Genomic DNA, 17,806 nt, shown 5'->3' with positions numbered 1-17,806 from the left:
CTCAGTGACTTAAGTGCTTTCATGTTTTAATTACACCATTGAAGGTGTGTCACTGTATTTTGGTTCTAGTTTGGCTGATGATTTATCATCACTGACTTAAACATCTTCCTATTGTGGAAGCACAGCCGTATCTTCATTCACCACCCCCTTTTTCTTGCTTTTAAACGGTACATCCAATTTTAATGTACAGTAAAATTTCTGTTGACACTGTCCATGCCAATGTGTGATTACTAACGTGCATTGTCTCTTGTAAATATGCATCCTCTGATGTTGCTTTTTCTTGCATAATACAGCTTTTGCATCCAAATAAATTTCTGTGATTTGGATCAAGGCTTGAATTTGCAGTGATGTATGCACACCAATTTTAGTGAGATTCGATATGGAAACGTGCCATTCCTGCAGAAATCACTTGTTCTCTAACTTTGTCAGGGGCTGAAAACCAGATTGAGTTCAGTGTGTTTAGGTAACTGGGATATGCAAGCTCTCTGTAAAATTGTGATTTAAAAGTGAGATTTCTCCGAGCTGTTCGTAAACGCACCACAAAGATAGCTGATTGTTGAGTCTCATTCCCAGGATGTCAAATACCCTGTTTTGGGTCAGTAAAGCGTCTCAGGCACAGCGAAATAATGAGAAAATAAGAAAAAGCAGGCAGAGGTCAGGGCCTCTGCAGATACAGACACCTCCATTATTGGCTCATAAGTGATGATTTAGAAATATTATGGTTATTTGAGTCTATACATTGTTTTTTTAAAAAAAATGTTGCATATTATGCCATTAATTATACCTATACATGTAGAAGCTGCTCTGTTCAGCTGGAGTTGAAGACGTCAAATGTCACGTGTGTCACTTTCCAAAACCACTAGAGGGCAGTATGGCATGTTTTTATTAGCATCCCTAGTTTAGCCTTGGAGGCAGGAAAATACACATATTTGAGCACTGAGCAGCCAAGGCTTGGATGTCTTGGACAAAAGATGCATCTATAGTTTTACAGTATCTTATGGATACAGCCAATTATATTAAACCTCACAGACTGAACCTTTGATGCTACAGACATTAGGCTACAAATACACAAGATACACTTTACATTGAAAAGGCACAGCTAAAACGTCAATTTTGTCAATGCTTTATGAAATCCTTCTCTGTAGCAATAGTGGGTGATAATTTGTCCTTGACAGAGATCTTAGCTCTCTGAGTGTCCTTTTCATTCCTTTTTTTTTTTTTATCTTTTCCACTACATTTGTCTGACAGCTAGAGTTACAAGATGCTTTGCAGGTTCAGGATTTTACATTCTAAACACATAATGGTTTAAACAACATGATGCATAATTGTAAGTGAAAATACCAGTATGGCTGACCAAAAATGTTAGGGGCCCTTTTGCCTTCTCCTCCATGTTATGGAGGACTAACTAACATGAAAATCCTACTTTTATTCTTAAATAACTATAAAGAAATAGCTATTCTTCTCTCTAATGGTCCTTTATTCTTTGCCCAAGACCTACAGATCCACCAGTACCCTTCTGCTGGAATATTATACTCGGCCCCAGGTTTTCTGTACCGTCATAAACGCATCAGGATATGCACCGTGTGAGCACAATATAAACTAAATGCACAGGGCCCCTCTTAAAGACAGGGCAACAGAAATTAAGTAATAATTTAGGACCCACCTTTGGTGATATTGTACTTTAGTAGGATGACCAGTTGTCCCAGTATATATGGTACTGCACAGCATTTTTATACTTTTCCGACCATCCCACATATTGAGATGTCTCACATTTTGATTGGCTCTAGTTTTCAAAAATCAAACCACTGGGATATATGAATATATGTAAACTATCACAAAGAAAATGAAACACAACACGTTGACACCTCACTGCAATAGATTTTATGTTGTGAGCCCAACTTAAACTCGGAAGTTTTGAAATAAACTTAATAAGGTTTTGATGACCAATAATATTTAGCTGAGAATAATATACTTTTTTTCTTTAGATAAACTTGAATCTTTGAGTTTCAGAAACTCAAAACCAATTGTATTTCAAAAATTGTTCACCATGAGCTGTGAACCTTTGGGTGCCTGAAAATTATATGGTGTTAATTGAAAATATAAAATATGAACTATTATACACTCACACTTCAATGAGGTTACTCAATCATTTTTGAAACAGAGGTTTTGAAACTTTCTAAAAACTCAATGTTTATCTAAAAAAGGAAAGTAAAACATCTCAACAAAATATTAGTAGTTGGTAAAAACTAAGATATTAAGTTGGGCTAAAAACCTCTATTCTCCTGTAACTTGTGACTCAATCCAAACCTGCTGATTTATTACAGCTCCCACTGAGAAAGTACAGCATACCCTACAAAGATGCTTGGGCATCTTCAGCCTTTTACATAAGTATACTGTATGTGTGGTAATTATGACTTCTATTCATCTCTCACATAATTTGCAATGGTGAACATAAAATAGTAGCTGTGAGAAGGGAGGCCATTATCTATCCTGCCTAGATGAAGCAATACAAGTCAAAATATGCCATGTTGCAAACACTGCTGAGAACCAAGAAATGTATGTGGTTCTCCAGACACACACACACACACAGACACACACACACACACACACACACACACACACACACACACACACACACACACACACACACACTAAACACAGCAAGCAACTCAATGGATATACATAATTCAACACATTATACAAGTCAGTCAAATACCAGAAATGCAGTAGGTTATCTGACCTTTAGCAGCCTCTATTGGTAGGCACTTGGAACTGCATATACTGTACATATATTGACGCAACTTAAACACTTGTGGTTATTGTCTTGGTACAACTCTTTTCCCAACATACTCAGATCAACAAGGTTAATTAATTTAAAAAAATAAATATAAATAAATAGATAGAAAAAGTCTACTACTTACTTAGCAAGAGTTAATTCAGGTGCACTCTAAGGAAATCATCAATATTTAAGGTATTTAAATTATATTCAACATAACTGCTACACTTTGTCCAGTGGACTATGGGGGGAAACAGTTCACAGGACAGGGTCCTCAGCTTGGGCTCTTTTAGCTCTGAAAAGGTTCAGCTCCATCCTAGTAGCCTAATTTGCATGCAGCCACTTGAGGGCCATCCCATCAAATCTGCACCATTTGCATGATTTAAATTTTCAAAATTAAACTTAATTCCAAACGCAATACTAATAGCATGACAACCACTGCAATTGGTTTAATAAAAGTTAAAAAAAAAAAAAACCCAACATAATAGCATCTAAGAAGTAGTTAGTTAACAGGATTGAGTGTTATAAATTGACATACTCCATCATACTTACAATATGAAAAATACAGAAAAAGGAGGAAAAGATTTTTTAATCTTCCTGTGGCTTTCAGGAGACTCAAATGATGCTATTTTTGGTTGGTCATGATACTTGTGAAATCTCCTAAACTTTTAGAGTGGAGAATATGTCAGGGTAACATGACTGAGTGAAAACTTGGGGACACGACTTAAAATGTGCATTTTACCCAACATACTATGAATTGCTGATGACAACATGTGTTCAAATGTCCTCTTTGGAAACAGTCACACAATCATACAAAAAGAGTATTCTAATCATTAGACTGTATTTCATGGAGAAATGCAGCTCTTGAAACTGCAATTAGGATAAAGTGCAGGACTCTTGCTTGATAATATAATGTATCATATTTATGCAATGTCTTGGTGACAGAAAAGGCACTAATTTGGTGGAATGGCCCTTATTATAATATTGGATGGTATAATAAAGACTAATAAAACTGCATTCATTCTTTGTTGGTGATGCTTTCCAGCTGTTTGACGACTTATTTTTGGTGTTTAAACAAGATCATTACAAAATCCCACAGTAAATTTGTCCCACGGGGTTAAAGTTCTGTTTACTAAAACTTGATTGGGAGGATTGAACTTTTACTGTCCTCCGCAGATCTACCCTGACATATCTATGCTCTCTTCAGGACAATAATTTGTTGAACAAATTCAGACTTGAGACACTCTCAGTCTTATATTTGATCTGCACCTGCTTTGACCGAGCAGCGCTGATGCAGGAGGAGGCGGTGTCTCATGGAGGGACAGACCGGGCAGATGGTGCAGCCGGGGGAGAAGCGCCGCCGCGAGACTGCACAGGTGCTTGTTGTCATGGAGGAGCAAAGATGGCGGTCCTGGCCTATAGCCTGGGCAAACGCGAAATAAATCAGCATTTTACCATTAAAAATGCCAAATTGATATCGTTAGTAGTCGTTATATTACTCCTCGTGTTTCACACAGCTTCGCGGTATTATGGAGGTAAGTGCTCTCCCGTTTAATTAAGTTACTATTGAGGCAGCCAGTTAATGCTAATGCTAGCTAGCTAGCTGTTTGTGTGTGTGTGAGTACTTCTCCCTGCGGGTTGCTGCAGTGCCGTTATCCAGTGTGGCTTTTAAAGCGCGATACATACAGCTTGCAAACATTTGACAACGCATATAGATGGTTTTATGTATAGCTAGACAAAATTCGCTAGTGTTAACTTTTGCTGTACGAACTTAAATCGGATTTGGCTGGCTAGCTTAGCTGATAAAGCTAACACTGCATTTAGCTGTGTTTACATGCTCTTGTCAGGACACGCTTGATTACTGCTTGGAAAGACGTGTGGAAGTTGATGAAGCTAACAATTGACAGAGCGAGATTTAGTTAGGATTGGGAAGTTACTGCACTTTAAATCGTCGGTCCTAACTATTTACGTAACTTGTATAAAAGAATAAATACTACACTGTCAAAAACGCTTGTCAGAAATGTGGTGTGGTAACAGCTAACAACTAAAAAGTAATGAACTGCAGTTTAAGTGTTAATGAACAGTGTTGCAGCAATTTACTTTCTGACAGTGTTGCCAGATTGGTTTGATGCTTTCCAGCCCAATAATTACCCAAAGTCCGCACAAAATATGACAATCCAAATGAATTAATAAGCAGCAGTGTGGTTATTTGTTTATCCTGTATTTTACCAACTTCAGAAACAGTCTTCAACATACGAACTATATGGCATAAACACCCTTCACTTCTCATTATGCTTTTCTGAAGCGATGACCATCCTAGAAAATTTCCAATAAATATTTTACAGTCTGAAAAAAGGATGGATAGGTTAAGAAACAAAGATGTGCCTTAACATGTTGGGATACAATCCAGTAAGTCATCCAAGTTTGAAAATAAAAAGGTGCTTAGGAGACCAGGCAACCTTTCCTTTAGACCATAAGGAAAACGAAACAAACCAAAAAAACACATTGCAGATACATTAATGTGTGTCCCTAAAGTGTGGCTGTGTCATCATAAATTTTCATTGTGAGCTAATAATTAAACAACAATTCAAGTGTTCACAACTGCACTACTAACTATTGAACTTTTTTCCATATCTGAACTCTATCTTTAAGAATATGGAAAAAAAAAATAGTAGGACAGCTCAAATAACACAAATAGTACGGTTTATCTAACTTGTTCAAAAAGTCTTAACAGACTATGTCAACTTAATGTTACAATCCCATGTTTTTAAAAAGCCAAACAAATAATAATATTATAATGTTGAAAGTTCAGGTGGTATTGATGATAGCTCTTGTCTCCTCTCAGCAGAATAGATAAATATTACATCATGTCTAACTTGTTCTGAGTGACTGGGTGTGTTTTTCTTAACTAAAGCAATACAGTTCATGAACATCATTAATATACTGCTTTTTTTTGTGTGTGTGTGTTGGGGAAAAAAAAAGTCCAAATCCTGTGCGCTTGCCCAAGCCTATTTTAACTCCAACAATGCAACCCAAAACAGTCCAATTGGGTGGAAAACTACCCAATCTGGCAACACTGCTTTCTGTCTCACGTCTTAAAGTTTAGTTAGCCATATTGATGCAGTTGACATACTCATTTTTTTAGGTGTAACTTAAAGGGTTGGATAACATTTTGCTTGTCCCACATCTCAAGACTGACGACAGTGATGGCACAAAGCCCAGATTTGGACTGTAAGGAAATATTATCATGATGGCATATATCCACCTTCCAGCTGGGCTGTATATAGTGGACTTTGTCCATGAAAGGGGATAGGAACCAGAGACCTCTGTGTACACACTGAGAGCAGCTGCTTTGGCTGGCGATGATGACACTACATGCCCACGTCTCTCGCCAGCCCGCCGACCCTTCATGTTAGCCAGTTTCTATGGATTGATTCAGTTGCAGATGGCTCTATTCATTTCACACACAAATGAATAGCTGGAGAGATTTATGGTCGAGCTAAATTGCTGATGGCTTCATTTTGTACCATGGCCCCTAGCAGAGCCCTGTATTGTATACAGGTCTTTTGACAGCAATGAATGAAAGGCAGGGTACTATAGAGACAGCAGGTTTCAGTCACAGTCGCAGAGAAGCTATGAGTGAAAGCGAGAGCACTGTTTTCATTTTGCTTGGTGTTACTGGTAGATTCTCTGTGTCTTGCCTCCAGGCGGGGACTCATGTGAATGGCTGCTGTCCAGAGGACGTTACTTGGGGGAGAACGTGTGGCAGCCGTATGGCTGCATGATGCACAAATACAAAAGCATGTGAGTCACACTAACTGTGCAAGGTTACTGTATGTACAGTATGTTGAGATAAAGATCCGAGTATGTAGCAGTGACAGATGAGGGGGGGTGTGTCTGTCTGTAAGGGTTGATGAGAAATTTGTGAGCCAGATAACTAGGGCTTTACATTTAATCAAAATATCAAAACTGCAATGTGGCCAAATGCAGTATCCACATAACAGAAGCTGCAATTTTTGATGAAGGAAAAGGGTGTGACAAATATCTAAATCTATCTATAGATTATCTATCTATATCTATTTAAAAACATTGTCTTAGACTCTGAAAAATAGACATTTTTCACTATTTTCTGACATTTTATGGGTGTTGCAGCCCTAGGTTAAACATACCAATTATTTTCATAGCCACTAATAAAACAGTTTTGCAAGTAAATCTCTGACCTACTTGTCTGACTGGTAAAATGAACAGAAAAGGCACATTAAAGGTGAACCCTGATAATTGAGAACTGTAGTGCAGCAGAGATGCCTTGGCCTACAAATCATGTTGTCCAGATGTAAGAAACCAAATAAATGTAGTTTTTTGTGAAGTGAAACTGAAAATTGTGATGCACTTATTATTCCCACTAATTATGAATCATATTTTGAATCAGTTTTCTTTTTTACCATGTCATGCAGCCTTTCAAACACAGATACCATGACAGGGATAGAGTATGTGTAATAAGATCTGTTTTTGATTAGGTTATAAAATGAACCACCCAGCACATGCATGATTGCTATCTGCAGGTACTGACATGTACATTATTCAGATTCATCACCATTATTTTTGTCTTACAGTGAAGCCAAAACCTGCCTTGCTGAGAAGCGGGTGGCCTTTGTTGGTGATTCACGAATCAGGCAGCTATTTTACTCCTTCATCAAAATAATTGATCCTGAGCGAAGAGAAGATGGAAACAAGGTATCTACAAGAGACAGCACCATGTAAACCCAGGGTTATTCTTTGGAAACTGCTCAGCAAGAGTAGTGGGACAAAAAAACCCAGACATTCACATGTCAGACATTCCTCCTTTTACCCTCTGCTCATGTGTCCGAAACAGTCTAGAAACTGAAAATATCTGATAAATGAGTGGGCTGATGTTGTTCTGCCTTCTCTAATCATATAAAGCCAGCCACTGTATTTCGAGTGATCCATTCAAGGTTCCAGTTAAAGACACGTTTAGAAGAACAGACAGAGAGGTAGAGCTGCTTGTGTTGCCCACAACTGCTTTGGAGGCAGGGCACTTGCATTTCCCTGTAAGAAAATTAGTTTCCTCACACACTTCTCTCACTTCCTCTGTTGATTTAAGATTTTGCCTCAAGTGTGCCAGGGGAAATATTAAAGCACTTGCTTTGCTCCTTGGCATTGCAATACTCTGCTCTGATTGTTCACCAGAGTGACAACCTGCATAATGTAGGCCTGACCAATAACTTCCTGCAATTTACATGAAATCTTGTGATCAATTAATTTACTGCTCCTTGCTACTCTTAGTCCTGACACTTAAGCCTTAACTTCAGTCTGAGAATTAGCTGCACTGATTGTTTATTCCACTAAGTGTCTGCATAGATTTGATTTCAGTAAAGTGCGTAAATATCTTGAGACCTTCAGGCTTTACAATAAATTCCAACCAACCCTGAATTAGGAATCATTAAGAAAATGTTCTGCGATAAATAATTGAAATTAAAATCAAGTGGTTTGAACAAAAATTCCTCTCCAAAAAGTGCAGCGCTGGAATGCAGTTGTGCAGCTCTCGTAACTATTTTTGGTCTGGTCTCAAGCAGGGAAAAATAGGAGCACTATCTGCCTAACAGGCTTTCTCTCTGTCTGTCCCCATGTAATGTCTGAAGCACGAGGACATTTCCTTTGAAGATGAGAGTTCCTCTGTTAATGTGGTAAGCTATTTCTGGATGTGTTTTATCTCTGTTCTCCATTTGTAAAAACATTCTGATAAAAACTAAGACTTCCTTTTTGTTTGTAGGACTTCCTGTGGTATCCAGAGGCAAATAATTCAATGAAGGAGCGCTTGATATCTTGGACTCACGTGAGTTTAGATGTTAAGTTTGGTTATTAACAACTGAATTTGAAATCATCACGTGGTTTGGACATGGATTTGCTTTTCTTGTGTGTTGCAGGAAGCTTCAACTAAGCCAGATGTTGTCATCCTCGGAGCTGCCACAGTAAGCATTATTATTAACGAGTGCTTAGCAACGCTCGCACAGTAAACAATAAACAAAAACAAGGCGGTGGCTAGTTAATGTCATTCCTAATCATATTCATTAATTAATTTACCACAGTGGTCCATCAAGTTGCACAGTGGCAGCAGCGAGACCCTGCAGCAGTACAAAGTCAACCTGACAGCCATCGCTGTTTACCTGGAGAGACTGGCTGACCATGGAGAGGTCTACTGGGTCCTACAAGGTAAATTCAGCTTCAAAGTTTTTATGATGCATTGTCTCAGTCTGGTTAGTAAAGTATAACTGCATATTTATCCCCTTTACCACAGTGATTCATACAAAATTCATAAAAAATGGGATTACCAGTAGAGCACATTCCAAGTCATTTTATATTTATAATCCAACACCACAAAGGAGTTTAGGTATGTTTTGCTCGGCCACAATCATCTGCAGTGTATCACATTTTATATATTTACTTTGTGATTGTTTAACTCTGTATTTCAGCAAACAGATCAGCCAATTAAAAACAAAAAATTGTAGATCTTAGATTTTCAGGCCATTTTGTTTGTTTGTTTTTTGTTTTTTTTGCATACCCAGATTGTATCGATATTGCTTTTAGAGTCTGGACAGCACACACACACAAAATGTGATATTTAGAGTTTTACTCATGTGAATGCAAAATTTGTGAACCACAAGTTCTCATACACCTCTAAACTAAATCTCTTTTTTTGTTCATGCTGCTGCACAAAATATGGTCACACCTCTGTCCTCTAGACCCAGTAAATGAGGAGGTGCTGAGTGACAACAGGAAAATGATCACTAACCAACAGCTTGAGCTGTACAATGAAGCAGCAGCGGATGTGCTCAACAGCAGCAAGCGCAACGGCAGGTCCCGGGTCAAGCTGTTGGCCGCGACCCGCCAGGCTGCGATGGAAACTATCACCCAGTCAGACGACGGCTTGCACCTGCCTGAGACCACCAGGAACGTGGTAGGCAGGATTTCAGTTCTTTTAAGATCTTTTGTTGGCAATAAGATGTTTTATTCAGTGGTAGCAGCACAGTTGCTGCATTTTGGCTTTGAATTTTACTCTTGTTCACCCCCCCCCCCCCCCCCCCCGTGTGATCCTCCTGTCAGGGCGCCATGGTCCTCATGAACTCTGTGTGTAACAAGCTGCTGAGGCCCATCGATGGCTCCTGCTGCCAGATGTTACCACCCCCTAACCTCCTCCAGAAGCTGTCAGCATGTTTCTTCCTGGGCTCAGCCCTCATCTTCTTGGTCCTCCACGTCCTTGGCAGCAACCGCCACCGCCGACCTGTGCCCCCGGACGTGGAGAGCCTGGAGGAGAAGAAGCCAGCCACTGCAGCTGTCCCCCTGGGGCCAAAGGCGCCCTTCCAGGCCCTCTGCAGGATGGGCGTCATCATGGGCTATTTTTACCTTTGTGACCGAGCAGATGTGTTCATGAAAGAGCAGAAGTTCTACACGCACTCCACATTCTTCATCCCTCTCATCTATATATTTGTCCTGGGAGTGTTCTACAGTGAAAACAGCAAGGAGGTGAGGTGGCACTTTTCAGTGCAATATGTTTGATTTTGAAGAAGCATTCTTAGAGCTTTTAACAACATAATTTTATTTCAGCAAAAAACTGAGTCCTTACATTCTGAGTCTGTGTTACTTTTTTTGTCATTTTGTAAATCAAAACACCTCGTCCATACTCCTGACAGACAAAAACATAAACACTTAAACTATTTAGTCTTCTCATGCTCGGTAGAAGCAAAAAGCTTGTTGTTGGTAATGTTGTACCACAGAGTTTCCCCCAGTGTATTGAAGCTTTGTGAGACCACAGGGTCAAAGTATCTGGGAATTTTATTTTCAGGGCATGTATTTTTAAGATGTTTTTTTTTTAACAACAGTTACAGTGGTGTGGCCCAGTTGGAAGCAAGATATAATGGTTGGAAAGCTCACCAGTGACATCTGTTGGTTAAAACATGAGTGTAATGTAGAGAAATGCACCTTACATAGTAATATTTTCACATTTCCGGTCAGCTTTTAGGAATGACTCAATGTAGCAACCTATGAAAATTCAATTCTGTCATTCTGACTGTGATTACGTCACTACCACCCTTTTCAAGAAAGACACTTGGCTGTTGGCCTCAGTCAAAAGATACTTACCACCAGGCCTAACTTCACTGGGGGAAACTCTGTACCAAGTTTAGTTAAAGTTTGTGTGATATCAGGTGTACAATACAGCATGTTCTTTTTCTGTCTTTCAAACAGACCAAATTACTCAACCGGGAGCAAACAGATGAGTGGAAAGGCTGGATGCAGTTGGTCATCCTCATCTATCACATATCTGGAGCCAGCGCTGTGAGTCCTGAAAGGCTTCTAGACATCCAGAGTAACCTGCTTTGACGCACCGCGTACCGATTTGATTTTAAAGGGCATAAATGATGTTTTTTCTGTCTTTCAGTTCATTCCAGTGTACATGCATGTGCGGGTGCTGGTGGCAGCATACCTTTTCCAGACTGGTTATGGACATTTTTCCTTCTTCTGGCTCAAAGGAGACTTTGGACTGTATCGCGTGTGCCAGGTGAGGATACAGTCAGTTACACTTTAACCAGTGACTCTTTACAGTTTCAAGTTTTACCAGTAATTTTATACTTAAAGCGTGACATATTATCAGGTTACTGATAACAAAACCCACTAAGAACTAAAAACAATGCGAATGACCTGTCAACTATGGTTTGGTATATGACTGGTTGTCAGTTATTTTCATTGTTATATGGACAGTGGATTTTGTCATCTTTGTTCTCTTTTGTATTGTAAGGGCTTTCCTTCCTGGTGAAAACAGAGTTGTTTTGTTATATTTACATTTTTTATTTAAATTTTCTTGTGTTTTGATTGAAGTCATTGTCACTGTTTTCCGTATATTTTCTTTAAATATGGCAGAGAAATATAATCTCTGAATTTGTTATTTTGAATGTATGAATTCACTGATATAATGTGACTAGACTGTATATCGTCTTACATCCAAGGATCTTGTGAAACTATGTAAGGGATTCTCTGTGTTATTCTCAGTGTGATGCTATTGTTGATTAATCTGTGTACGTTTCATATGTTCCACTTCAGGTGCTTTTCCGTCTAAACTTTCTGGTCTTGGTGCTGTGTGTGGTGATGGACAGACCCTACCAGTTCTATTACTTTGTTCCGTTGGTCACCTTCTGGTTTGTCGTCATCTATGGCACATTGGCCATGTGGCCTCAGATCCTTCAAAAGAAGGCAAACAGTAGGTGTCAGAATTGATCACTTTATTTGTTTAACTCAGTTGACCCTTTGTTAAGCCCTGCCCTCCTTAGTTACTGTTGCTCTGCTGTCAAGCTTTCCATTCTCACACTCCACCTAACGCCACTTTTAGTGATAACATTGTCACATTCAGCATGGAAATTGGGAGTCATTGCTGAAGCACTTGGTCTTTGATTCCACGAAGAAGTAAACAAAAGCAGCTTCTCACCTCTGCCTGATAAGATTCTGCAGCTAGTAAGCTAGCATTAATTAGCTCAGCATGATGACATTTGCAACTTATGTTAGAGCAGGTAAAGACAAAGTTGAATCTGTTCCTCACATTTGTGCTCGTGCGTTTCACCTTTTTGAAAAGATGCCGCTGTTCAGACTCATGAGACACAAAGTATGGCTCATCTTAGAATCCAATACACATCAATTCCACATGTAGAGAAATGTAAAGCTTGACAGGCCTGTGGCTCCCTAGTTACAGTTGCTACTCTGTGATTGTCCAGATGCTGTTTGCACGAGGGGCTTTGCAAAGGATCAGTTGAGTCATACCCATTTTAAAAAGATCCTGGACTCTGTGAATCAATACTGCTAATCTAATGGCCATCTTTTTTTCTGAACAGATAGTGGCATGTGGCACCTTGGGATTTTAGCGAAGTTGTTGGGCCTCCTGCTGTTCATCTGCTTCTTTGCCTTTTCACAAGTGGGTAAAATAGCACACCTGTCAACTTAAGGCCTATAAGTCCACCATGTTTCTACAGTAGCCCAGAACGGGCAAACCATACACTGACTCACATTATGTGTGAGTTTTGCTGCCACTGTAGGTTCTCCTACACACTTGGAAGGGGAGAGTGAGACAAGGTGTTTGCAAGCTCACCACTAGATACCACTAAATACTACACACTGCTCCTTTAAAATGAATTGTATTACAGGTGTCATTGATTCCATATGAACAATGTCATATAGGTCTGCATGTCAGAAGTCTTTATACAGCACAAAATAAATAATGCATGCTTTACAATAATTTTGACTATGCCTTAAAATTGTCAGTTTAATTAAAACGGCACAATTTTCTAGTCCCTGTTTAGAGAACTACTACACTCTGCTGTCGTAGTTTTTACTCAGATTGATGGTTTGGTCCTTGTTTAAAGCCCTGCTTATGTAATATTTATGTTTTGGTGTTGACTCCAGGGTTTCTTTGAGAGTATCTTCTCTGTGTGGCCGATCTCCAAGCTCTTTGAGCTGAACGGAAGCATCCATGAGTGGTGGTTCAGATGGAAGCTTGACCGATTTGTAAGTCAAATGTGTTTTTCGCTCCAATTGCACCCCACTTTAGCAGTAAGTGGTTAGCACACATTTCATTTCAATGAAGGTGTTCATACCGAGTAGATCAGAAACTTTTTCAAGTTGGATCAAACAAACAAAATTGTTTTAATGCGATTGTAATCTTCGTTTGCAGGCGGTGATACACGGTATGTTATTTGCCTTCATCTATCTGGTGCTCCAGAAGCGCCAGGTGCTCTCGGAGGGCAAAGGAGACGCCCTCTTCTCTGCCAAGATTTCCAACCTCCTCCTCCTCCTCTCTGTCGTCTCCTTCATCGTAAGACTCTTCACACTTCTCAGACATGTTTTGCTCATGCCAGTTCTGAGGTTTAGTTGTCACTTTATTTTAGACAGTTGTTACTTTATTGCAGCCATCTACTCTGTTTACCTATATCCTATTAATTCCTTTTATTGTCAAATTTGACAATCATCACTTCAGGTCTGTTTCTTTCCAAAGCTTATTTTAGTTAATGAACAAAATGCACTCTTGCTGCAGCAGCAGCAGCAGCAGCAGCAGCAGCAGCTCAGGAGAGAATGGTTACACAGGGAAGTGTAAATACTTAACTGTGCATACATGCCACACCTTGTAGCTGCCTTGGCAATCACAAGCATCTGCATATTGTGCTGCTCTGAGGCAGCTCTCTGTTCTTTGGTGACACACCCAAAGCAGTTAAAGCAGATTATAGTAAATGCTTTAGTGAAGATTGCCACCTCCTTATCTTTGTTGCAGCTGCTGATTTAAAAACTGTTACCTAACTTCTCCTTTTCCTCCTCTCATATTAGACCTACTCAATATGGGCCAGCAGCTGCAAAACCAAAACAGAGTGCAACGAGATGCATCCTTACATCTCTGTGGTCCAGGTACTACTTTTATCAGTCCTTCTCTCTTTTTCCTTCTTTTTCGGTGTAACTGCAGGTCCTTGAGTCTCAAAATGTCTAGAATTTATGTTTATAAATAATATGCCTTAAAAAGTCTCAAAAGATCTTAAATTCTGTTTGGGAAGATCTTAAACATGTATGTATTGATTGCTGTAAGCATGGTCTAAAATTCACTGCAGGAACAAAATGCCTGTACATTAAATCTTAAGCAACATCAGTAAGTGTTTAATTTGAATGCCTCTGCAAACACTCCAGTTTTGGGGGGTTTATTTTGTCCATAATTTTAAGCCCTTTCTCCCCCTTGCTTCTGTTGAGCTGTTAACCTCCAGTATTTCAAATCCATTTCACGTTATTGCAGCAGTCAACTGGAACTGGTGCTTTGCATCTCACAGCCCCTCATGCATTCCCTATTCAGAATACAAATATGAGAAATTATATGTAGAAAAATAAAAATCCAACCAAATGATTTAGTCATCAGTCCAATCTACATGACAGTATACCTATAATTTTACATTTGATGTTTATTATAGCAACATTGGCTGTAAATTTAATTAAACAGTGGCATTAAAAAGTCTTGTTTTCCTTTCCCTCTCTTTGTCATGTCATGTCACATGAGTTGGGATAACTTTCATCCTACAACTTTGTTAAAGTATTTCTCAGATCGTTCTAATTCCTTTGGGTTTGTCTTGAGATGTCATTATCCTGCCTAGCTACATGATAGTAACTAGGCAGGATAAATGAGTGTTACAACAAGGGAGTTGCTTCTTTCATGGCTAAAGATAGTACTGGTATCATGTACAGCCAATCTCTACTTGGAAACTCTTTGAAGATAGATATGGTCATGAACATCATATTTCTCCCCATAGACTGGCCAGGGCTGCGCATTTTTCACCACTCATTTGACTTTTTATCACTCTAACTTAAGTTGGCTTGACTCATTCCCTTCAACCTGCAACTTCAAATTATAAAAATGTCTTCATCTGCTCAGTGTGTCTTCATGCATTGACTCTTAGAAATGTCTGCACTCTTTCTTTGCCCACAGATTTTGGCCTTCATCCTCATCAGGAACATTCCTGGCTATGTCCGCTCTATATATAGCTCATTCTTTGCGTGGTTTGGAAAGATCTCTTTGGAGGTAAGATGGACCTGGCAGTAGAGTTACAATAATATGAAAGGTTATTTACATAGTCCTCCATAACATCTGTGATTGCTTTGCAAAGGGTACCATAAAGCAAGAGGTATATAATATGAATAATTAGTAAAAACTGAGGTAACAGTTACAAAACATGGAAACAACGCAAATAAAATATCAGCATAAGAACATAACTCCAAATAATGATTAAAAAACTCTGATAATCCAGCTCTGTATGTGATGTTCTGTAGCCCCCTGGAGGCAACCAAGATACAACCCTGATTCCAAAAAAAGTTGAGATGTTGTGTAAAACATAAATGAAAGTAGAATACAATGCTTTGCAAATCCTTTCCACCTGTATTCCATTGAATACAGAACAACGACAAGATATTTAATGTTCAAACTGATAACCTTTATATTGTTATTTATTTATTTTTTTAATATACATTCTGAATTTGATCCCTGCAACATGTTCCAACACTTTTGGGGCAGGTGCGTATTTACCAGTGTGTTACATCACCTTTTCTTTCTCACACTTGTTTGATGTGGGGTCTCCATTGTTGTATTTTGTGTTTTATAATGCACCACACATTTTCAATGGGAGACAGGTCTGGACTACAAGAAAGCCAGTCTAGCGACTGCAAACTTTGACTACCAAACCACACTGTTGTAGCGCACGCAGAATGCATCTTGGCTTGTCTTGCTGAAATAAGTAGAGACGTTTCCGAAAAAGACGCTGTCTGGATGCCAGCGTGTGTTCTTTCAAAACCTGTATTGGCCTTTTCAGCATTATTTACAAATATACAACTTAGCTATTATGCCAATGGCACTAACACACCCCTGTACCATCACAGATTCTGGCTTTTGAACTTTGTGTTGGTAACAGTTTGGATGGTCCTTTTCCTCTTTAGCCTGGAGGACACAGATGTCCATGGTTTCCAAAAACAGTCTGAAACGTGAACACTTTTTCACATTCTGTCAGTCCTGGATTGATGCTGATATATGGCTTTGCATGGTAGAGTTGTAACTTGCATTTGTAGATACAGAAACAATCTGTTTACCAACAATGGGTTTCCGAAGTGTTCCTGAGCCCATATAATAATATAATAATTCATTGAGTTATGTGGGTTTTTAATATTGTGCCACCTGAGGGGTCAGAGGTAACAAACATTTTGTTGTTTTTTGTCCTTGTCTTTTTGAATGCAGGGATTTCTCTGGGTTCTCTGAATCATTTAATGATATTGTGGATCATAGATGTGAATTCCTTTCAATTGTGCATTGAGAAATATTGTTCTTAAATTGTTGGACTATTCGCCCACAAACTTTTTTACAAATGGTGACCCTCACCCTGTCCTTGCTTATGAACAACTGAGCCTTTCGGAGATGCCCCTTTTATACCTAATCATGTTACTGCCCTGTTATTAATTAACCACTTTACTTGTGAAATGTTCCAAATGTTTTTTCTGGGCATTCTAAAACTTTTCCAGTACTTTGTTGCCCCTGTCCCAACTTTTTTTAGAACTTCAATTGAGTATAGGTCAAAAAGCATTTTCAGATGGTTGCAGTCTGCTTTTATTTATGTTTTAAACAGCGTCACAGTTTTTCAGCAATCAGGGTTGTAAAAGGGAGTTGGCAAACATTACATTACATCCTACTGAACATGCTTTGTCTCCCCCAGCTGTTCATATGCCAGTATCACATCTGGCTGGCGGCAGACACCAAGGGAATTTTGGTCCTGATCCCAGGAAACCCTTCTTTGAACATTATGGTCAGCACCTTCATCTTCGTCTGTGTGGCTCATGAGATCTCCCTGATCACCAACGACCTGGCCCAGGTGGTCATCCCCAAAGACAGCGTGGCCCTGCTCAAGAGACTGGGGGCTGTGGGGCTCTTCAGTCTGCTTGTGTTGCTGCTAACCAGGGGCAGCCAACCCACACCCGGTGCCTGAAGGACACCTCTTGACTGGGTGGGAGGGGCACAGCAGACTCGCCAAATTCCCTGCTGCGTTTGAAGTGAGGTAACAGAGCCAAGCCAGGAGCAGGCCCGGTGTTGTAGCCTACCGGTGGCCGCGGGAGACGACCTCACCACAGGGACGCGTGTGAGAACAGTGTCTCTCTGCTGACGATGTTTGAGCAGGCTGAACTTTTTTTTTTGACTGCTGTGAAAGTCGCACACTGAAGAAAAGAAAAATGCCCAAAACAAAGGAGGGACGCTCCTTTCGGGGCAAAGTGCAAATCGAAAAAAAGAACAAAACGTTTACAGTATCTGGATTCAACAGAAGAGCGCCGAAGAAAATTTGGAAATGTAGAATCGTATTTTAAACAAAAAGAGGTCCTCTCATTTCAAGACTTAATGCTTGCTGTGTGAATTTTTGCAGCGTCGCTTCTATTTAGCCAAACACAAATATAAGAAGTTTATTTTGT

The 17,806-nt window shown here is 39.5% G+C and overlaps 1 protein-coding gene across 1 annotated transcript; it reads left to right on the top strand.

The window, feature by feature from the left end:
- Positions 1 to 3,954: 3,954 nt before the first annotated feature.
- Positions 3,955 to 17,533, top strand: casd1 (CAS1 domain sialic acid O acetyltransferase 1). The gene is made up of 18 exons (XM_084739969.1): positions 3,955 to 4,311; positions 6,484 to 6,580; positions 7,390 to 7,510; positions 8,437 to 8,481; positions 8,568 to 8,630; positions 8,722 to 8,766; positions 8,884 to 9,007; positions 9,538 to 9,752; positions 9,899 to 10,318; positions 11,039 to 11,128; positions 11,232 to 11,351; positions 11,891 to 12,047; positions 12,673 to 12,752; positions 13,241 to 13,342; positions 13,509 to 13,649; positions 14,156 to 14,233; positions 15,294 to 15,386; positions 17,062 to 17,533. Exons 1-18 carry the CDS (start codon positions 4,068 to 4,070, stop codon positions 17,329 to 17,331), a joined length of 2,505 nt encoding a protein of 834 aa, XP_084596095.1. The 5' UTR covers positions 3,955 to 4,067; the 3' UTR covers positions 17,332 to 17,533.
- Positions 17,534 to 17,806: the final 273 nt, after the last annotated feature.

Source organism: Lutjanus erythropterus, chromosome 16 (genome assembly GCF_056507025.1).
Source record: "Lutjanus erythropterus isolate fLutEry1 chromosome 16, fLutEry1.hap2, whole genome shotgun sequence".
In the NCBI taxonomy this organism is placed as follows: Eukaryota; Metazoa; Chordata; class Actinopteri; order Lutjaniformes; family Lutjanidae; genus Lutjanus; species Lutjanus erythropterus.
Note: the sequence above shows the minus strand (reverse complement) of the source record. Positions and strands in the feature narration are given on the sequence as shown.